We start from the raw sequence: 23,600 nt of genomic DNA on the forward strand, positions 1-23,600 counted from the left end.
ATTTCCCACAACAACGCATCTACTTCAGGTTCAACAAAACTGCGCGCTAAATTCGAGTGACGTTCAGTCGATTCCGTACCAAAACGAAGGTAAGCAATTTTTGTGAAAACTTCTTGAATGAAAGCTTAACAAAAATAAATTACGATTCGTAATAGTTGTATTACACACGCAACACTGGTAACATCCCTTGCTAGTGAGATCTAGCAACAGAATAAAGCGTGTCACTCTGCGACTTTAACTAGTAATGTTGGTGTAGCTAGCGAACATTAGCTAGGTAGCTAAATGCTGTGAGCTTGATGCTTTGCATTGAATGTGTTGTTGTCATACTAGCTAGCTAATTATACTTATTTTGTTGTTAGTTGTAAAGGCAGATAGTAGATAAGTACTTTGTATGCATGTTGGTGATGTCAACATGTAATGTGTACTGCTGCCGAGACATTACATTAGACTGAGCAAGGAGTTTTTGTATTTCCACCCGAAAATGATTTAATTTTTACATACATTTTAATCACTGAAGGTATGGAGGGCGACAGAATGGAGGTAGGGGATCTGAAGCAGAACCCCAACGACACGAACAACATCCACGTGGAGGTTCACGTCAAATCTACCAGGTTCTAACTAGCTAGTGTATCTTTAAAAGCTCTATTCACACTGAACTAGTATTACAGTACTAGGGAATGAAAGTGTCCCAAATGGCACCCTGTTCCCTATATAGTGCACTACTTTTGAAAAGGGCCCTCCTTAAATGGTGGGCCCTGTCAAGAGTAGTGCACTATATAGGGAATAAGGTTGCCATTTGGGACACTGTCCATTATGTAATGATTTATCCCAGCATGTTAGTCTTTTCAAAGTTGTATTCATGACATGCTTCCATTCCTTTCTCCTTGTCCCTAACAACACTGCTCTCTGTCGCTCTCTCTCCTCTGTCTGTCCTCTCTCTCTGCGTATTACACTGACTACAGCACTGCCAAGAGGTCTGACGTGAAGATGCACGTCTTGAACCTGCTGAACCGTCATCGGATGGTGTTCGGGGCCTTCAGGTGGACAGAGTTTGACGAAGACTTCCTTATCAAACACGTCCAATCAGTGGCCATAGTGGACGCTGAGAGAAAAGTAAAGTACTATATGACAGCCTGAAGGCATTTACTGTTGTTTACATTTACATTTAAGTCATTTAGCAGACGCTCTTATTCAGAGCGACTTACAAATTGGTGCTTTCACCTTATGACATCCAGTGGAACAGCCACTTTACAATAGTGCATCTAGGTCTTTTAAGAGGGGGGGTGAGAAGGATTACTTTATCCTATCCTAGGTATTCCTTAAAGAGGTGGGGTTTCAGGTGTCTCCGGAAGGTGGTGATTGACTCCGCTGTCCTGGCGTCGTGAGGGAGTTTGTTCCACCATTGGGGGGCCAGAGCAGCGAACAGTTTTGACTGGGCTGAGCGGGAACTGTACTTCCTCAGTGGTAGGGAGGCGAGCAGACCAGAGGTGGATGAACGCAGTGCCCTTGTTTGGGTGTAGGGCCTGATCAGAGCCTGGAGGTACTGAGGTGCCGTTCCCCTCACAGCTCCGTAGGCAAGCACCATGGTCTTGTAGCGGATGCGAGCTTCAACTGGAAGCCAGTGGAGAGAGCGGAGGAGCGGGGTGACGTGAGAGAACTTGGGAAGGTTGAACACCAGACGGGCTGCGGCGTTCTGGATGAGTTGTAGGGGTTTAATGGCACAGGCAGGGAGCCCAGCCAACAGCGAGTTGCAGTAATCCAGACGGGAGATGACAAGTGCCTGGATTAGGACCTGCGCCGCTTCCTGTGTGAGGCAGGGTCGTACTCTGCGGATGTTGTAGAGCATGAACCTACAGGAACGGGCCACCGCCTTGATGTTATTTGAGAACGACAGGGTGTTGTCCAGGATCACGCCAAGGTTCTTAGCGCTCTGGGAGGAGGACACAATGGAGTTGTCAACCGTGATGGCGAGATCATGGAACGGGCAGTCCTTCCCCGGGAGGAAGAGCAGCTCCGTCTTGCCGAGGTTCAGCTTGAGGTGGTGATCCGTCATCCACACTGATATGTCTGCCAGACATGCAGAGATGCGATTCGCCACCTGGTCATCAGAAGGGGGAAAGGAGAAGATTAATTGTGTGTCGTCTGCATAGCAATGATAGGAGAGACCATGTGAGGTTATGACAGAGCCAAGTGACTTGGTGTATAGCGAGAATAGGAGAGGGCCTAGGACAGAGCCCTGGGGGACACCAGTGGTGAGAGCACGTGGTGAGGAGACAGATTCTCGCCGCGCCACCTGGTAGGAGCGACCTGTCAGGTAGGACGCAATCCAAGCGTGGGCCGCGCCGGAGATGCCCAACTCGGAGAGGGTGGAGAGGAGGATCTGATGGTTCACAGTATCGAAGGTAGCCGATAGGTCTAGAAGGATGAGAGCAGAGGAGAGAGAGTTAGCTTTAGCAGTGCGGAGCGCCTCCGTGATACAGAGAAGAGCAGTCTCAGTTGAATGACTAGTCTTGAAACCTGACTGATTTGGATCAAGAAGGTCATTCTGAGAGAGATAGCGGGAGAGCTGGCCAAGGACGGCACGTTCAAGAGTTTTGGAGAGAAAAGAAAGAAGGGATACTGGTCTGTAGTTGTTGACATCGGAGGGATCGAGTGTAGGTTTTTTCAGAAGGGGTGCAACTCTCGCTCTCTTGAAGACGGAAGGGACGTAGCCAGCGGTCAGGGATGAGTTGATGAGCGAGGTGAGGTAAGGGAGAAGGTCTCCGGAAATGGTCTGGAGAAGAGCGGAGGGGATAGGGTCAAGCGGGCAGGTTGTTGGGCGGCCGGCCGTCACAAGACGCGAGATTTCATCTGGAGGGAGAGGGGAGAAAGAGGTCAGAGCACAGGGTAGGGCAGTGTGAGCAGAACCAGCGGTGTCGTTTGACTTAGCAAACGAGGATCGGATGTCGTCGACCTTCTTTTCAAAATGGTTGATGAAGTCATCTGCAGAGAGGGAGGAGGGGGAGGAGGATTCAGGAGGGAGGAGAAGGTGGCAAAGAGCTTCCTAGGGTTAGAGGCAGATGCTTGGAATTTAGAGTGGTAGAAAGTGGCTTTAGCAGCAGAGACAGAAGAGGAAAATGTAGAGAGGAGGGAGTGAAAGGATGCCAGGTCCGCAGGGAGGCGGAGTTTTCCTCCATTTCCGCTCGGCTGCCCGGAGCCCTGTTCTGTGAGCTCGCAATGAGTCGTCGAGCCACGGAGCGGGAGGGGAGGACCGAGCCGGCCTGGAGGATAGGGGACATAGAGAGTCAAAGGATGCAGAAAGGGAGGAGAGGAGGGTTGAGGAGGCAGAATCAGGAGATAGGTTGGAGAAGGTTTGAGCAGAGGGAAGAGATGATAGGATGGAAGAGGAGAGAGTAGCGGGGGAGAGAGAGCGAAGGTTGGGACGGCGCGATACCATCCGTAGGGGCAGTGTGGGAAGTGTTGGATGAGAGCGAGAGGGAAAAGGATACAAGGTAGTGGTCGGAGACTTGGAGGGGAGTTGCAATGAGGTTAGTGGAAGAACAGCATCTAGTAAAGATGAGGTCGAGCGTATTTCCTGCCTTGTGAGTAGGGGGGAAGGTGAGAGGGTGAGGTCAAAAGAGGAGAGGAGTGGAAAGAAGGAGGCAGAGAGGAATGAGTCAAAGGTAGGCGTGGGGAGGTTAAAGTCGCCCAGAACTGTGAGAGGTGAGCCGTCCTCAGGAAAGGAGCTTATCAAGGCATCAAGCTCATTGATGAACTCTCCGAGGGAACCTGGAGGGCGATAAATGATAAGGATGTTAAGCTTGAAAGGGCTGGTAACTGTGACAGCATGGAATTCAAAGGAGGCGATAGACAGATGGGTAAGGGGAGAAAGAGAGAATGACCACTTGGGAGAGATGAGGATCCCGGTGCCACCACCCCGCTGACCAGAAGCTCTCGGGGTGTGCGAGAACACGTGGGCGGACGAAGAGAGAGCAGTAGGAGTAGCAGTGTTATCTGTGGTGATCCATGTTTCCGTCAGTGCCAAGAAGTCGAGGGACTGGAGGGAGGCATAGGCTGAGATGAACTCTGCCTTGTTGGCCGCAGTTCTCACTCTTTTTCCTCTCTCTCTCTCTGTCTCTCAATTCAATTCAAGGGCTTTATTGGCATGGGAAACATGTGTTAACATTGCCAAAGCAAGTGAGGTAGACAACATACAAAGTGAATATATAAAGTGAAAAACAACAAAAATTAACAGTAAACATTACACATACAGAAGTTTCAAAACAGTAAAGACATTACAAATGTCATATTATATATATATATATACAATGTACAAATAGTTAAAGGACACAAGATAAAATGAATAAGCATAAATATGGGTTGTATTTACAATGGTGTTTGTTCTTCACTGGTTGCCCTTTTCTCGTGGCAACAGGTCACAAATATTGCTGCTGTGATGGCACACTGTGGAATTTCACCCAAAAGATATGGGAGTTTTTCAAAATTGGATTTGTTTTAGAATTCTTTGTGGATCTGTGTAATCTGGGGGAAATATGTCTCTCTAATATGGTCATACATTGGGCAGGAGGTTAGGAAGTGCAGCTCAGTTTCCACCTCATTTTGTGGGCAGTGAGCACATAGCCTGTCTTCTCTTGAGAGCCGTGTCTGCCTACGGCGGCCTTTCTCAATAGCAAGGCTATGCTCACTGAGTCTGTACATAGTCAAAGCTTTCCTTAATTTTGGGTCAGTCACAGTGGTCAGGTATTCTGCCGCTGTGTACTCTCTGTGTAGGGCCAAATAGCATTCTAGTTTGCTCTGTTTTTTTGTTAATTCTTTCCAATGTGTTAAGTAATTATCTTTTTGTTTTCTCATGATTTGGTTGGGTCTAATTGTGCTGTTGTCCTGGGGCTCTGTAGGGTGTGTTTGTGTTTGTGAACAGAGCCCCAGGACCAGCTTGCTTAGGGACTCTTCTCCAGGTTCATCTCTCTGTAGGTGATGGCTTTGTTATGGAAGGTTTGTGAATCGCTTCCTTTTAGGTGGTTGTAGAATTTAACGGCTCTTTTCTGGATTTTGATAATTAGTGGGTATCGGCCTAATTCTGCTCTGCATGCATTATTTGGTGTTTTACGTTGTACACGGAGGATATTTTTGCAGAATTCTGCGTGCAGAGTCTCAATTTGGTGTTTGTCCCATTTTGTGAAGTCTTGGTTGGTGAGCGGACCCCAGACCTCACAACCATAAAGGGCAATGGGCTCTATGACTGATTCAAGTATTTTTAGCCAAATCCTAATTGGTATGTTGAAATTTATGTTTCTTTTGATGGCATAGAATGCCCTTCTTGCCTTGTCTCTCAGATCGTTCACAGCTTTGTGGAAGTTACCTGTGGCGCTGATGTTTAGGCCAAGGTATGTATAGTTTTTGTGTGCTCTAGGGCAACAGTGTCTAGATGGAATTTGTATTTGTGGTCCTGGTGACTGGACCTTTTTGGAACACCATTATTTTGCTCTTACTGAGATTTACTGTCAGGGCCCAGGTCTGACAGAATCTGTGCATAAGATCTAGGTGCTGCTGTAGGCCCTCCTTGGTTGGTGACAGAAGCACCAGATCATCAGCAAACAGCAGACATTTGACTTCGGATTCTAGCAGGGGAGGCCGGGTGCTGCAGACCTTTCTAGTGCCCGCGCCAATTCGTTGATATATATGTTGAAGAGGGTGGGGCTTAAGCTGCATCCCTGTCTAACCCCACGACCCTGTGTGAAGAAATGTGTGTGTTTTTTGCCAATTTTAACCGCACACTTGTTGTTTGTGTACATGGATTTTATAATGTCGTATGTTTTACCCCCAACACCACTTTCCATCAGTTTGTATAGCAGACCCTCATGCCAGATTGAGTCGAAGGCTTTTTTGAAATCAACAAAGCATGAGAAGACTTTGCCTTTGTTTTGGTTTGTTTGGTTGTCAATTAGGGTGTGCAGGGTGAATACATGGTCTGTTGTACGGTAATTTGGTAAAAAGCCAATTTGACATTTGCTCAGTACATTGTTTTCATTGAGGAAATGTACGAGTCTGCTGTTAATAATAATGCAGAGGATTTTCCCAAGGTTACTGTTGACACATATTCCACGGTAGTTATTGGGGTCAAATTTGTCTCCACTTTTGTGGATTGGGGTGATCAGTCCTTGGTTCCAAATATTGGGGAAGATGCTAGAGCTAAGTATGATGTTAAAGAGTTTTAGTATAGCCAATTGGAATTTGTTGTCTGTATATTTGATCATTTCATTGAGGATACCATCGACACCACAGGCCTTTTTGGGTTGAAGGGTTTTTATTTTGTCCTGTAACTCATTCAATGTAATTGGAGAATCCAGTGGGTTCTGGTAGTCTTTAATAGTTGATTCTAAGATCTGTATTTGATCATGTATATGTTTTTGCTCTTTGTTCTTTGTTATAGAACCAAAAAGATTGGAGAAGTGGTTTCTCCATACATCTCCATTTTGGATAGATAATTCTTCGTGTTGTTGTTTGTTTAGTGTTTTCCAATTTTCCCAGAAGTGGTTAGAGTCTATGGATTCTTCAATTGCATTGAGCTGATTTCAGACGTGCTGTTCCTTCTTTTTCCGTAGTGTATTTCTGTATTGTTTTAGTGATTCACCATAGTGAAGGCGTAGACTCAGGTTTTCCGGGTCTCTATGTTTTTGGTTGGACAGGTTTCTCAATTTCTTTCTTAGATTTTTGCATTCTTCATCAAACCATTTGTCATTATTGTTAATTTTCTTCGGTTTTCTATTTGAGATTTTTAGATTTGATAGGGAAGCTGAGAGGTCAAATATACTGTTAAGATTTTCTACTGCCAGGTTTACACCTTCACTATTACAGTGGAACGTTTTACCCAGGAAATTGTCTAAAAGGGATTGAATTTGTTGTTGCCTAATTGTTTTTTGGTAGGTTTCCAAACTGCATTCCTTCCATCTATAGCATTTCTTAATGTTACTCAGTTCCTTTGGCTTTGATGCCTCATGATTGAGTATTGCTCTGTTTAAGTAGACTGTGATTTTGCTGTGGTCTGATAGGGGTGTCAGTGGGCTGACTGTGAATGCTCTGAGAGATTCTGGGTTGAGGTCAGTGATAAAGTAGTCTACAGTACTACTGCCAAGAGATGAGCTATAGGTGTACCTACCATAGGAGTCCCCTCGAAGCCTACCGTTGACTATGTACATACCCAGCGTGCGACAGAGCTGCAGGAGTTGTGACCCGTTTTTGTTGGTTATGTTGTCATAGTTGTGCCTCTCTCTCTCTCTCTCTCTCTCTCTCTCTCTGTCTCTCTCTCTGTCTCTCTGTCTCTCTGTCTCTCTCTGTCTCTCTCTGTCTCTCTCTGTCTCTCTCTCTCTCTCTCTCTCTCTCTCTCTCTGTCTCTCTCTCTGTCTCTCTCTCTGTCTCTCTCTCTCTGTCTCTCTCTCTGTCTCTCTCTGTCTCTCTCTGTCTCTCTCTCTGTCTCTCTGTCTCTCTCTCTGTCTCTCTCTCTCTCCCTCTCTCTCTCTCTCTCTCTCTCTCTCTGTCTCTCTCTCTCTCTCTCTCTCTCTCTCTCTAGCTGTCTGAGATAAATAATGTCCCGTAGGAACTCATTAGCGCAGGCAGTCTTAGTGGCTCATTAATAAAACATTTTCAGCTGTATGTTGATGCATCATGGGATAAGTCGGGTGGGTATAATTTGTGGAACTGGTTGCCAACAAACAACACATACAAAGTTGTATAGAGGCAGAATAAGATACCGGGTAGGAATGGGCTATTTCATTAAGTTTTTCAATCACCACGTTTATTCCCAAAAAATGTCTGTCCTCACTCTGGTAGCCTATGGACAAATATTAAGAATAAGCTAGGTGGTGAGTTGATGCCTAATCGGCAGCTAGTTAGCTAGGTGGTGAGTTGATGCCTAATCGGCAGCTAGTTATCTAGGTGGTGAGTTGATGCCTAATCGGCAGCTAGTTAGCTAGGTGGTGAGTTGATGCCTATTCGGCAGCTAGTTAGCCAGGTGGTGAGTTGATGCCTAATTGGCAGCTAGTTAGCTAGGTGGTGAGTTGATGCCTAATCGGCAGCTAGTTAGCTAGGTGGTGAGTTGATGCCTATTCGGCAGCTAGTTAGCTAGGTGGTGAGTTGATGCCTATTCGGCAGCTAGTTAGCTAGGTGGTGAGTTGATGCCTATTCGGCAGCTAGTTAGCTAGGTGGTGAGTTGATGACTATTCGGCAGCTAGTTAGCTAGGTGGTGAGTTGATGCCTATTCGGCAGCTAGTTAGCTAGGTGGTGAGTTGATGCCTATTCGGCAGCTAGTTAGCTAGGTGGTGAGTTGATGCCTAATCAGCAGCTAGTTAGCTAGGTGGTGAGTTGATGCCTAATCGGCAGCTAGTTAGCTAGGTGACTTGATCATGTTACTTTGTATATGTTGTTTGTTGGCAACCTTGTACTTACAAAGTTTTTGGAACGGATTCCTGTTGGAACATTCCACAAACTATACCCACCCGGATGAGTCCCAAATGTCACCCTATTCCTTATCCAGTGCACTACTTTAGACCTGAGCCTTGGTATATAAAAAGCAGTAGTGTACTATAAGACACATGTCTGATGTTTGGGTTGTTTTCCTCATACAGCCCATAGATCTGAAGAGCTGCAGTCTGTCCATCCACATCTTCACCCTGAATGATGACGGGCCCAGCACTCTGAACCTAGAGGAGGAGGAGCTCTCTGCAGCCAATCACTGGCTCTTACCAGCCGGTGGGCGGGCCCATGTTAACAGAGATTCTACTAATTGACTTTTCTATATGTAGTTCTATGGTTGCCAGGTTGATGTTTTCTTACTCCCATGTGTGTGTTTTTCAGCTGAGTTCCATGGCATCTGGGAGAGTCTGGTCTATGAGAGCGGGGTCAAAACACAAGTAAGAAACATTTAGGATACGTTCCAAATGGTACCCTACGGGCCCCATAGGGCTCTGGTCAAAAGTAGTCCACTACATAGGGCATACGGCTTCATTTGGGAATCAACCTTAATAACCTTGTGTTATTAACGGAGTGTTATAGAGAGATGTCAGTGGTAACTACATTGATGTCATTATTTGACCTCCATCCTGTTGTCCTTCTCTTTTTCCCTCTAAGCTCTTGGATTACGTCTCAACCACCATTTACTTCTCTGACAAAAACGTGGACAGCAACCTGATCTCATGGAACCGGGTTGTTCTGCTTCATGGTAACAGAAGCAGGACCTTGATAACTTGACACATGAATATAATAATAAATATGATATGATATAATACGATAATATAGTAGTAACTTTGATATTAATGTATAATATCCTATGATTATTCCAATCCTCCATATGCTGTATATAATATGCCTCAAATATGGGTGTCAACTATAATGCGTATATATGTGATATCTGTAAAAAGCGATATGATTTAGATTGTGTGTCTATATTTGTACCACGTTAGGACCCCCGGGCACAGGGAAGACGTCTTTGTGTAAAGCTCTGGCCCAGAAGCTGTCAATCAGACTATCAAACCGGTAAGAGAGAGCTCTCACTCTGAGGAAAGGGCTTTGGCAGAATCTTGTTGGAGAATGTTTTTCACCACCTCTAGCCATTCTACCACGTACTGTATTCCCAAATGTATATATTGTCCTGGTTTTACCTTGTATTTTAACATGAATGTTTTATTCTCTATTAATCAATGCAATATCCATGTAATTCAGTGTCTTATGACGTCCATATGGGTCCTATAAACTTGAACTTCCTGTCCTGTTCTTCCTGCAGGTACTCTTACGGGCAGTTTGTTGAGATCAACAGCCACAGTTTGTTCTCCAAGTGGTTCTCTGAGGTACAGTTGGCTCTTCCTGCTTCTCGTTACATGTCTCATTGAATTTACTGGAATAAACGTTATTAATCCCACAAGGGGAAATTGGATTTGTCCACAGCATCAACATGTATAAATGATTATTGGTATTGTTTGACTGAAAACATGTCATGTGTCTGTCTTCCAGAGTGGGAAACTGGTCACTAAGATGTTCCAGAAGATCCAACAGCTGATAGATGACAAGCAGGCTCTGGTGTTTGTTCTCATTGATGAGGTAAAGCAGGCTCTGGTGTTTGTTCTCATTGATGAGGTAAAACAGGCTCTGGTGTTTGTTCTCATTGATGAGGTAAAACAGGCTCTGGTGTTTGTTCTCATTGATGAGGTAAAACAGGCTCTGGTGTTTGTTCTCATTGATGAGGTAAAACAGGCTCTGGTGTTTGTTCTCATTGATGAGGTAAAGCAGGCTCTGGTGTTTGTTCTCATTGATGAGGTAAAGCAGGCTCTGGTGTTTGTTCTCATTGATGAGGTAAAGCAGGCTCTGGGGTTTGTTCTCATTGATGAGGTAAAGCAGGCTCTGGTGTTTGTTCTCATTGATGAGGTAAAAGGCTCTGGTGTTTGTTCTAAAGCAGGGTGTTTGTTCTCATTGATGAGGTAAAGCAGGCTCTGGTGTTTGTTCTCATTGATGAGGTAAAGCAGGCTCTGGTGTTTGTTCTCATTGATGAGGTAAAGCAGGCTCTGGTGTTTGTTCTCATTGATGAGGTAAAGCAGGCTCTGGTGTTTGTTCTCATTGATGAGGTAAAGCAGGCTCTGGTGTTTGTTCTCATTGATGAGGTAAAGCAGGCTCTGGGGTTTGTTCTCATTGATGAGGTAAAGCAGGCTCTGGTGTTTGTTCTCATTGATGAGGTAAAGTAGGCTCTGGTGTTTGTTCTCATTGATGAGGTAAAGCAGGCTCTGGTGTTTGTTCTCATTGATGAGGTAAAGCAGGCTCTGGTGTTTGTTCTCATTGATGAGGTAAAGCAGGCTCTGGGGTTTGTTCTCATTGATGAGGTAAAGCAGGCTCTGGTGTTTGTTCTCATTGATGAGGTAAAGCAGGCTCTGGTGTTTGTTCTCATTGATGAGGTAAAACAGGCTCTGGTGTTTGTTCTCATTGATGAGGTAAAGCAGGCTCTGGTGTTTGTTCTCATTGATGAGGTAAAGCAGGCTCTGGTGTTTGTTCTCATTGATGAGGTAAAGCAGGCTCTGGTGTTTGTTCTCATTGATGAGGTAAAGCAGGCTCTGGTGTTTGTTCTCATTCTCAGGGCCCAGTTAACTCCTACAAATGTAACTGCAGGGCCCAGTTAAAGCCTACACATGTAACTGCAGAGCCCAGTTAACTCCTACACATGTAACTGCGGGGCCCAGTTAACCCCTACACATGTAACTGCAGGGCCCAGTTAAAGCCTACACATGTAACTGCAGGGCCCAGTTAACTCCAACACATGTAACTGCAGGGCCCAGTTAACTCCTACACATGTAACTGCAGGGCCCAGTTAACTCCTACACATGTAACTGCAGGGCCCAGTTAACTCCTACACATGTAACTGCAGGGCCCAGTTAACTCCTACACATGTAACTGCAGGGCCCAGTTAACTCCTACACATGTAACTGCAGGGCCCAGTTAACTCCTACACATGTAACTGCAGGGCCCAGTTAAAGCCTACACATGTAACTGCAGGGCCCAGTTAACTCCAACACATGTAACTGCAGGGCCCAGTTAACTCCTACACATGTAACTGCAGGGCCCAGTTAAAGCCTACACATGTAACTGCAGGGCCCAGTTAACTCCTACACATGTAACTGCAGGGCCCAGTTAACTCCTACACATGTAACTGCAGGGCCCAGAATAACTCTGTGTTTGATGACCAGGTGGAGAGTCTGACGGCAGCGCGGAAAGCCTCCCAGGCCGGAACGGAACCCTCAGACGCCATCCGAGTGGTCAACTCTGTCCTCACACAGCTGGACCAGATCAAGCGGTCAGTCAGACATGTTCAGTTCATCTGCTGTGGTGGTTCACACATTAAACCCCATAGATTCAGAGGCAACAGCTCATGAAAGCTCTGTTTAACATGACTTCCTATTACTGGTCAAAAGTAGTGCACTATATAGAGAATAGGGGGCCATTAGCCTTATAGGCCTTGGTCAAAAGTAGTGCACTATATAGAGAATAGGGGGCCATTAGCCTTATAGGCCTTGGTCAAAAGTAGTGCACTATATAGAGAATAGGGGGCCATTAGTCTTATAGGCCTTGGTCAAAAGTAGTGCACTATATACAGAATAGGGGGCCATTAGCCTTATAGGCCTTGGTCAAAAGTAGTGCACTATATACAGAATAGGGGGCCATTAGCCTTATAGGCCTTGGTCAAAAATAGTGCACTATATAGGGAATAGGGGGCCATTAGCCCTATAGGCATTGGTCAAAAGAAGTGCACTATATAGGGAATAGGGGGCCATTTGGGATATATCCATGTTCTCTACAAGTGGCTGTTGCATTCTACCACTTCATCCTCCGTCCTCCAGTGTGTTGGTGTGTATGTAGTTTAGCCCAGCTGATCTTCCTGTATATCCCAGGCATCCTAATGTTGTGATCCTGACCACCTCCAACGTGACAGAGAAGATAGACCTGGCGTTTGTGGACAGAGCTGACATCAAGCAGTACATTGGCCCTCCGTCTGTAGAGGGCATCTTCAACATCTATCTGTCCTGCCTGGAGGAACTGATGAAGGTAAAAACACACCAACATCTCTCTGTCCTGCCTGGAGGTACTGATGAAGGTAAAAACACACCAACATCTCTCTGTCTTGCCTGGAGGAACTGATGAAGGTAAAAACACACCAACATCTCTCTGTCCTGCCTGGAGGAACTGATTAAGGTAAAAACACACCAAAATGTGTATTTAATGAATACAGTCGGACCTCTTTGGGAATAGAGGTCGTTTGGAACACTGAGTTGTCCGTAACTTTAAAATGTGCAGAATAATGTGTCAGTCTGTAACTCTGGGGTTCGTAACTTTTGAGTTTCTTACTGTACAATACAGTTACTCTGACAAGATAATGAGGTGTCCTTTCACTGACATGTTTGTGTTCAGTACCAGGTCTTCACAAAGGTGTTGTACCGAAACATCAACAGAGGTAAAAAATCATGTGAGTTATTTTTCCTTTTTCTACGTTGTGTGTAGTGCCAGATCGTGTACCCCAGACAGCCACTGCTGACCATGTTTGAGCTGGAGACCATGGGCTTCAGGGAGAGCAAGGTGTCAGAGCTCAGCCTGGTTCTCAGGGACATCGCCATGTGAGTCCCAGCCCTCCGTAGCGTTGACGTTCATATCTCAGACCTGCCACCGAGCTACTACCCTTGAGAAGTGTGTGGATTGGATTGGATTGGATTGTATCGGAGTAGAATTGATACTACCCTTGAGAAGTGTGTGTATTGGATTGGATTGTATCGGAGTAGAATTGAAAGATGTTTTGTGCTTATTTCTCTTGTTGACTATTCCAGAAAGAGTAAAGGTTTTAGTGGCAGAGCGCTGAGGAAACTACCCTTTTTGGCCCATGCTCTTTTTGTGAAGGTTTGTAAACGTTTTCAAATGTTTCACGCAGCATGCAAACAGTTTAAAAAAAACACACAAAAACATGAATTCAATGGGAAGATATTTTTATCTAAAATAAACTGTAGTATTTTCATATGGAAAGAGTGCTACTCATTGCGTTCCTATGCAACAACAGTCTGACTTGCCTATGATTCCTTACCAGACCCCGACAGTGGCCCTGGAGAGGTTCCTGGAGGCCATGGACCTGGCAGTGGACAAACAGATAGAGGAGAGGGACAACCTGGTCAACTGTCTGTGATCTACAGGGACACTGTCTCAAATAGCTCCCTATACCCTTTATAGTGTCTGTAGGGATCTGGTCAAAAGTAGTGTGCTAAATATGGAATAGGGTGCTATTTGGGACCTGTCTCAGACAGTCTGGACCTGTTTTACCCAACGGTTGATGGAAACGGTCTCTTCTGGTATTTCATGTACATTTTATTTCCTGGTTAAACAATATACATTTTATAATCATATTTTTCTAACCACTCAACGTTGACCAATTGAGTTTTCTCACAGACAGTGTGTTTTACCATTAGAGTACTATATTAAAGATGGCAGCCGTCAACCAGTCGGTCATGTTCTGTGGAGACTTCCTGAAGCTGGTGATGCTACTGCCGAGCGTCATCAACATTAGGTGCGTTCTCAGCACGTTTTAAAAAGCAACCGTATTAAGCCTGAGATGCAGTCCTCTCTTGATACGTGTGACTATAACGGCTTTAATTTCCTAACCCAAGACGGCGTGTCCCGAATGGCTCCCTATGCATTGCACTACTTTGGACCGGGACCCATAGGGCTATGGTCAAGCGTAGTGCACTATATGAGGGAATAGGGTGCGATATGTTGTTTACAGCACATGTATTCATGACTCTGTCTGCTTGTCTGATGTTTTCTATGTGAGCTTGCTGTTTCCTATACGTTTCAATAGGTGCTATTAGAAACACAGCCTTTCTGTTGTAAATGAATGCAGATGCACCAAATAGGAGAGCTTCAATGGAAATGTACAAATTCTGATTTCATTTCTAATCCCGTGGATGTTTTTTTTTTGAAACTCAAGGATGTTCCATGTATTGTGTGCTGCCATCATATGGTCTCTTCATTTAAACTCAGGATACACATGTTCATAACTGACCTTGTTTATTTATATATAAAACATTGGATTATTCAACTCTTTAAAACACCCTTTGACTCATTTTGAGTTTGTCAAATACACTGCCCACACGATAAACATGTGATTTCATCATGATTGGCTAACAGGTCGTATTCATTAGTGCACACTGGTAGCAAAACATTTTGCAACGGAAGCGTTACTCCAAGTGCTCTAATCTACAATATGATGTCAAGGATTCTGTTACAAAACAGTTTGCTTTGGTGCACTAATGAATATAACCGTCTGTTTCTGAATGAGCCCAGACCTGCCTTCCTCCTGATGAATACAAACCCAGATTCCCCCAGGGTGAAATTCCCCTTTAAAGTGTGAAGGGGGAAAATGTGTCTTCTAGAACCCAATGCCCAAGTGCTGTTCCACTGTTCCACCACTGGGTGGCGGAATAACTCAGTTCTCCTCCAACCCTGTAATGAACTTTAATGTCTTCCTGTTTGCTCTCTAACTGATATTAACATCTAGATACCTTTATTTACATGGGGCCAGAGCTTTGTATTTCCTGCAGAAATTCAACAAGGAGAATTTCAATTAAACCGACTACTGGTCATTTGAACACAAACCTTTCTGATTGGTACAGCAGAACATTATCACCTGATGCTGAGTTACAGTAACTTCCTGTTCAGCTCACTGATAACAATACTGTAGTTTACTGTATGACCTAAAGACCAGTCTGGATACCTTGTTATCTCTGCTGCTTTCCTAATGGCACCCTATTCCCTATATAGTGCACTCTACAGGGAATAGGGTATACTGCACTACAGGGAATAGGGTATACTGCACTACAGGGAATAGGGTATACTGCACTACAGGGAATAGGGTATACTGCACTACAGGGAATAGGGTATACTGCACTACAGGGAATAGGGTATACTGCACTACAGGGAATGGGGTATACTGCACTACAGGGAATAGGGTATACTGCACTACAGGGAATATGGTACACTGCACTACAGGGAATAGGGTATAATGCACTACAGGGAATAGGGTACACTGCACTACAGGGAATAGGGTATACTGCACTACAGGGAATATGGTACACTGCACTACAGGGAATAGGGTATTCTGCACTACAGGGAATAGGGTACACTGCACTACAGGGAATAGGGTATACTGCACTACAGGGAATATGGTACACTGCACTATATAGAGAATAGGGTACACTGCACTACAGGGAATAGGGTATACTGCACTACAGGGAATAGGGTACACTGCACTACAGGGAATGGGGTATACTGCACTACAGGGGATATGGTACACTGCACTATATAGGGAATAGGGTATACTGCACTATACAGGGAATAGGGTATACTGTACTATATAGGGAATAGGGTATACTGTACTATACAGGGAATAGGGCATACTGTACTATATAGTAAATAAGGTATTCAGCACTATACATTTAACATTTACATTTAAGTCATTTAGCAGACGCTCTTATCCAGAGCGACTTACAAATTGGAACTATATTGGGTATACTGTACTATACAGGGAATAGGGTATACTGTACTATATAGGGTATACTGTACTATAGGGAATAGGGCATACTGTACTATATAGGGTATAGTGTACTATACATGGAATAGGGTATACTGTACTATATAGGGAATAGGGCATACTGTACTATATAGGGAATAAGGTATTCAGCACTATATAGGGTATACTGTACTATACAGGGAATAGGGTATACTGTACTATACAGGGCATAGGGTATACTGTACTATATAGGGAATGGGGTATACTGTACAATACAGGGAATAGGGTATACTGTACTATATAGGGAATGGGGTATACTGTACTATATAGGGAATGGGGTATACTGTACTATATAGGGAATAGGGTATACTGTACTATACAGGGAATAGGGTATACTGTACTATATAGGGAATGGGGTATACTGTACTATATAGGGAATGGGGTATACTGTACTATACAGGGAATAGGGCATACTGTACTATATAGTGAATAAGGTATTCAGCACTATATTGGGTATACTGTACTATACAGGGAATAGGGTATACTGTACTATATAGGGAATAGGGTATACTGTGCTATATAGGGAATAGGGTGTAGTACACTATAGGGAATAGGGTATACTGTACTATATAGGGAATAGGGTATACTGTACTATATAGGGAATAGGGTGTAGTGCACTATACAGGGAATAGAGTATATTGCACTATACAGGGAATAGGGCATACTGTACTATATAGGGAATAGGGTATACTGTACTATATAGGGTATACTGTACTATATAGGGTATACTGTATTATACAGGGAATAGGGTATACTGTACTATACAGGGAATAGGGCATACTGTACTATATAGGGAATAGGGTATACTGTGTTATACAGGGAATAGGGTATATTGAATAGGGAATAAGGGCATACTGTATTATACAGGGAATAGGTATATAGGGAATAGGGTATACTGTACTATATAGGGTATACTGTACAATACAGGGAATAGGGTATACTGTACTATATAGGGAATAAGGTATTCTGTACTATACAGGAATAGGGTATACTGTACTATACAGGGAATAGGGCATATACTATATAGTGAATAAGGTATTCAGCACTATACAGGGAATAGGGTATACTGTACTATATAGGGTATACTGTACAATACAGGGAATAGGGTATACTGTACTATATAGGGAATAGGGTATACTGTACTATACAGGGAATAGGGTATACTGTACTATACAGGGAATAGGGCATACTGTACTATATAGTGAATAAGGTATTCAGCACTATATTGGGTATACTGTACTATACAGGGAATAGGGTATACTGTACTATATAGGGAATATGGTATACTGTACTATATAGGGAATAGGGTATACTGTACTATACAGGGAATAGGGTATACTGTACTATACAGGGAATAGGGCATACTGTACTATATAGTGAATAAGGTATTCAGCACTATATTGGGTATACTGTACTATACAGGGAATAGGGTATACTGTACTACATAGGGAATAGGGTATACTGTACTATATAGGGGAATAGGGCATACTGTACTATACAGGGAATAGGGTATACTGTACTATATAGGGTATACTGTACAATACAGGGAATAGGGTATACTGTACTATAGGGAATAGGGTATAATAGGGAATAGGGTATACTGTACTATACAGGGAATAGGGTATACTGTACTATACAGGGAATAGGGCATACTGTACTATATAGTGAATAAGGTATTCAGCACTATATTGGGTATACTGTACTATACAGGGAATAGGGTATACTGTACTATATAGGGTATACTGTACTATATAGGGAATAGGGTGTAGTGCACTACAGGGAATAGGGCATACTGCACTATACAGGGAATAGGGTATATTGCACTATACAGGGAATAGGGCATACTGTACTATATAGGGAATAGGGTATACTGTACTATATAGGGTATACTGTACTATATAGGGAATAGGGTATATTGTACTATATAGGGTATACTGTACTATATAGGGTATACTGTACTATATAGGGAATAGGGTATACTGTACTATACAGGGAATAGGGTATACTGTACTATATAGGGAATAGGGTATACTGTACTATATAGGGTATATTGTACTATACATGGAATAGGGTATACTGTACTATATAGGGCATAGGGTATACTGTACTATATAGGGAATAGGGTATACTGTACTATACAGGGAATAGGGTATACTGTACTATATAGGGAATAGGGTATACTGTACTATATAGGGTATATTGTACTATACATGGAATAGGGTATACTGTACTATATAGGGTATACTGTACTATATCGGGAATAGGGTATACTGCACTATATAGGGTATAGGGTATACTGTACTATATAGGGAATAGGGTATACTGTACTATATAGGGAATAGGGTATACTGTACTATATCGGGAATACTGTACTATATAGGGAATAGGGTATACTGTACTATATCGGGAATAGGGTATACTGTACTATATAGGGTATAGGGTATACTGTACTATATAGGGTATACTGTACTATATCGGGAATACTGTACTATATAGGGAATAGGGTATACTGTACTATATCGGGAATAGGGTATACTGTACTATACAGGGAATAGGGTATACTGACACTATACAGGGAATAGGGTATACTGTACTATATAGGGTATATTGTACTATACATGGAATAGGGTATACTGTACTATATAGGGTATACTGTACTATATAGGGAATAGGGTATACTGTACTATATCGGGAATAGGGTATACTGTACTATATAGGGTATAGGGTATACTGTACTATATAGGGTATATTGTACTATACATGGAATAGGGTATACTGTACTATATAGGGAATAGGGTATACTGTACTATATCGGGAATACTGTACTATATAGGGAATAGGGTATACTGTACTATATAGGGAATAGGGTATACTGTACTATATAGGGAATAGGGTATACTGTACTATATCGGGAATAGGGTATACTGTACTATATAGGGTATAGGGTATACTGTACTATATAGGGTATATTGTACTATACATGGAATAGGGTATACTGTACTATATAGGGAATAGGGTATACTGTACTATACAGGGAATAGGGTATACTGTACTATATAGGGAATAGGGTATACTGTGCTATATAGGGAATAGGGTGTAGTGCACTACAGGGAATAGGGTATACTGTACTATACAGGGAATAGGGTATATTGCACTATACAGGGAATAGGGTATACTGTACTATACAGGGAATAGGGCATACTGTACTATATAGGGAATAGGGTATACTGTGCTATACAGGGAATAGGGTATATTGTACTATATAGGGAATAAGGTATTCTGCACTATATAGGGTATACTGTATTATACAGGGAATAGGGTATACTGTACTATACAGGGAATGGGGTATACTGTACTATATAGGGTATACTGTACAATACAGGGAATAGGTTATACTGTACTATATAGGGAATGGGGTATACTGTACTATACAGGGAATAGGGTATACTGTACTATACAGGGAATAGGGCATACTGTACTATATAGTGAATAAGGTATTCAGCACTATATTGGGTATACTGTACTATACAGGGAATAGGGTATACTGTACTATATAGGGAATAGGGTATACTGTACTATATAGGGAATAGGGTGTAGTGCACTACAGGGAATAGGGTATACTGCACTATACAGGGAATATGGTATATTGCACTATACAGGGAATAGGGCATTCTGTACTATACAGGGAATAGGGTATACTGTACTATATAGGGTATAGGGTATACTGTACTATATAGGGAATAGGGTATACTGTACTATATAGGGAATAGGGTATACTGTACTATATAGGGTATATTGTACTATACATGAAATAGGGTATACTGTACTATATAGAGAATAGGGTATACTGTACTATATAGGGAATAGGGTATACTGTACTATACAGGGAATAGGGTATACTGTACTATATAGGGAATAGGGTATACTGTACTATATAGGGTATATTGTACTATACATGGAATAGGGTATACTGTACTATATAGGGAATAGGGTATACTGTACTATACCGGGAATAGGGTATACTGTACTATATAGGGTATAGGGTATACTGTACTATATAGGGTTTATTGTACTATACATGGAATAGGGTATACTGTACTATATAGGGAATAGGGTATACTGTACTATATAGGGAATAGGGTATACTGTACTATATCGGGAATACTGTACTATATAGGGAATATGGTATACTGTACTATATCGGGAATAGGGTATACTGTACTATATAGGGTATACTGTACTATATCAGGAATACTGTACTATATAGGGAATAGGGTATACTGTACTATATCGGGAATAGGGTATACTGTACTATATAGGGTATAGGGTATACTGTACTATATAGGGTATATTGTACTATACATGGAATAGGGTATACTGTACTATATAGGGTATACTGTACTATATAGGGAATAGGGTATATTGTACTATATAGGGTATACTGTACTATATAGGGTATACTGTACTATATAGGGAATAGGGTATACTGTACTATACAGGGAATAGGGTATACTGTACTATATAGGGAATAGGATATACTGTACTATATAGGGAATAGGGTATACTGTACTATATAGGGAATAGGATATACTGTACTATATAGGGAATAGGGTATACTGTACTATATAGTGAATAGGGTATACTGTACTATATAGGGTATAGTGCACTATAGGGGATCATTTGGGGGCACGTATCTCTAACATGGTGTTTCCATGTACAGACTGGTATTTCTATCCATTCTCCGTATGTTGCATGTTTTGCATTCTGTGAATACTGTGCTGGTTTACATGTGAGCTGCAGCCCACAGGCCTCAGACAATGAGCTCTTTGTTTGTCGTTGAGCAACATGCTTCAACTCCACCTCAAAGGTTCATCTGGGTCTGCGTCCCAAATGGTACCCTATTCCCTACGTAGTGCACTACCAGAGCCTATGGGGTCTGATCAGAAGTAGTGCACTACATGTCGTTTAGTTTAAAAAGGCCCAACTCTTCTGTTTCTTTCTACCTGTCATATTCCTCAGACACATTAGTGTTGTAATATACTGGTTACAACTGTCTTTAACTCAACACACCGTTCGTAATTACATTCATATACTGTACCTGTTTCACAACGTCAGGCCTCAGTGGAAATGTAACAGATACTTACACCTGCATCCCATCACCCTTACACTCATCTGATTAACGATTATAAAGACGTCAGAGGTAAAGCTAGGGGGCAGAAGTCTGTGTGTGTGTGTGTGTGTGTGTGTGTGTGTGTGTGAGAAAAGGGCCTTCAGACAGTGCAATTATGTTTTTATTTATCAAGCCCGTTTCTGCCACACACACACACACACACACACACACACAGAGAAATGGGCTTGATAAATGAAACCATAATTGCACTGTCTGAAGGCCCTCTTCTCTCTCCTCTGTAGTCGCTCCAGAAATCAGGCAGCTGCTGAACTGCAATCAAGAAGGAGAGAGATTCTAGACCCTTTTATTGTTGCACCGTTTCATCACCGTTCTGAAGCGGTTTGAAAACTCCAAACTAAACAAACAGCCGTGTGTTTATCCTGTCAACCGTTGATCAGCTACATGGCCGAAAGCAATGGAATATCAGGACCAGTGCCAATAGTAAATCACTGTGGGTGGAGACACGTTGACGTGGACACGTTTACTGCAGGGAAACGGACAGGACGGTTTGATTTGTTGTTTGAGGTTTGTTAAAAACATTTGCTGACAAATCCTTTTTGTTGTGATTGTGAGATGACTACACCATTGGTTTATGCATTACAACAGATTGTTGCTGGAAGCTTCTTCAAATAAAAAAAGAGTAGGTGCGTCAGAAATGGCACACCTATTCCCTATGTAGTGCACTACTATACATACTGTAGTGCACTACTTTTGACCAGGGCCTATACATACTGTAGTGCACTACTTTTGACCAGGGCCTATACATACTGTAGTGCACTACTTTTGACCAGGGCCTATACATACTGTAGCGCACTATAGGGAATAGAATGCCATTTGGGATGCAGGCATTCATTCATTATCCATTCACAGCTTGTAATAAAGTGCCATGGGTTTTGTTTAACACTGACATGGCTTTAGGAAGAGGCAGCTCAACCTGTATATCCACACCGTTACATTGTATTCAGACTTGAAGGGTCGGTTTTCTGGACTCCGACTAAGCCGAGTTCCTGACTGAAAAACATTTCCTTCTGTGGTGATGTTCCCATTGAGTGGGCTTTCTAGTGCAGAAATGGCCTTTTATTAGTCTCAAATCAAATCAAATTTGATTTGTCACATACACATGGTTAGCAGATGTTAATGCGAGTGTAGCGAAATGCTTGTGCTTCTAGTTCCGACAATGCAGTAATAACCAACAAGTAATCTAACTAACCATTCCAAAACTACTGTCTTATACACAGTGTAAGGGGATAAAGAATATGTACATAAAGATATATGAATGAGTGATGGTACAGAGCAGCATAGGCAAGATCCAGTAGATGGTATCGAGTACAGTATATACATATGAGATGAGTATGTAAACAAAGTGGCATAGTTAAAGTGGCTAGTGATACATGTATTACATAAGGATGCAGTCGATGATATAGAGTACAGTATATACGTATGCATATGAGATGAATAATGTAGGGTAAGTAACATTATATAAGGTAGCATTGTTTAAAGTGGCTAGTGATATATTTACATCATTTCCCATCAATTCCCATTATTAAAGTGGCTGGAGTTGAGTCAGTGTCAGTGTCAGTGTGTTGGCAGCAGCCACTCAATGTTAGTGGTGGCTGTTTAACAGTCTGATGGCCTTGAGATAGAAGCTGTTTTTCAGTCTCTCGGTCCCAGCTTTGATGCACCTGTACTGACCTCGCCTTCTGGATGATAGCGGGTGAACAGGCAGTGGCTCGGGTGGTTGATGTCCTTGATGATCTTTATGGCCTTCCTGTAACATCGGGTGGTGTAGGTGTCCTGGAGGGCAGGTAGTTTGCCCCCGGTGATGCGTTGTGCAGACCTCACTACCCTCTGGAGAGCCTTACGGTTGAGGGCGGAGCAGTTGCCGTACCAGGCGGTGATACAGCCCGCCAGGATGCTCTCGATTGTGCATCTGTAGAAGTTTGTGAGTGCTTTTGGTGACAAGCCGAATTTCTTCAGCCTCCTGAGGTTGACGAGGCGCTGCTGCGCCTTCTTCACGATGCTGTCTGTGTGAGTGGACCAATTCAGTTTGTCTGTGATGTGTATGCCGAGGAACTTAAAACTTGCTACCCTCTCCACTACTGTTCCATCGATGTGGATAGGGGGTGTTCCCTCTGCTGTTTCCTGAAGTCCACAATCATCTCCTTAGTTTTGTTGACGTTGAGTGTGAGGTTATTTTCCTGACACCACACTCCGAGGGCCCTCACCTCCTCCCTGTAGGCCGTCTCGTCGTTGTTGGTAATCAAGCCTACCACTGTTGTGTCGTCCGCAAAC

The 23,600-nt window shown here is 43.0% G+C and overlaps 1 protein-coding gene across 2 annotated transcripts; it reads left to right on the forward strand.

The window, feature by feature from the left end:
- The first annotated feature begins 3 nt into the window (after nt 1–3).
- Nucleotides 4–14,620, forward strand: trip13 (thyroid hormone receptor interactor 13). Of its 2 annotated transcripts, XM_065027427.1 has the most exons (14): nt 9–89; nt 518–611; nt 963–1,113; nt 8,622–8,745; nt 8,851–8,906; nt 9,124–9,214; nt 9,456–9,528; nt 9,776–9,839; nt 10,003–10,089; nt 11,721–11,827; nt 12,423–12,576; nt 13,030–13,142; nt 13,350–13,419; nt 13,604–14,620. In XM_065027427.1, the coding sequence occupies exons 2-14, from the start codon at nt 520–522 to the stop codon at nt 13,697–13,699; spliced, it is 1,278 nt and encodes a 425-aa protein (XP_064883499.1). In that variant the 5' UTR covers nt 9–89; nt 518–519; the 3' UTR covers nt 13,700–14,620. The 2 variants fall into 2 exon arrangements, with proteins under 2 accessions (XP_064883500.1, XP_064883499.1); XM_065027428.1 differs by lacking the exons at nt 13,350–13,419; nt 13,604–14,620 and having other exon boundaries at nt 4–89; nt 12,423–12,674; nt 13,030–13,118.
- Nucleotides 14,621–23,600: the final 8,980 nt, after the last annotated feature.

The sequence above is a fragment of the Oncorhynchus nerka genome, linkage group LG14 (assembly GCF_034236695.1).
Source record: "Oncorhynchus nerka isolate Pitt River linkage group LG14, Oner_Uvic_2.0, whole genome shotgun sequence".
NCBI lineage: Eukaryota > Metazoa > Chordata > Actinopteri > Salmoniformes > Salmonidae > Oncorhynchus > Oncorhynchus nerka.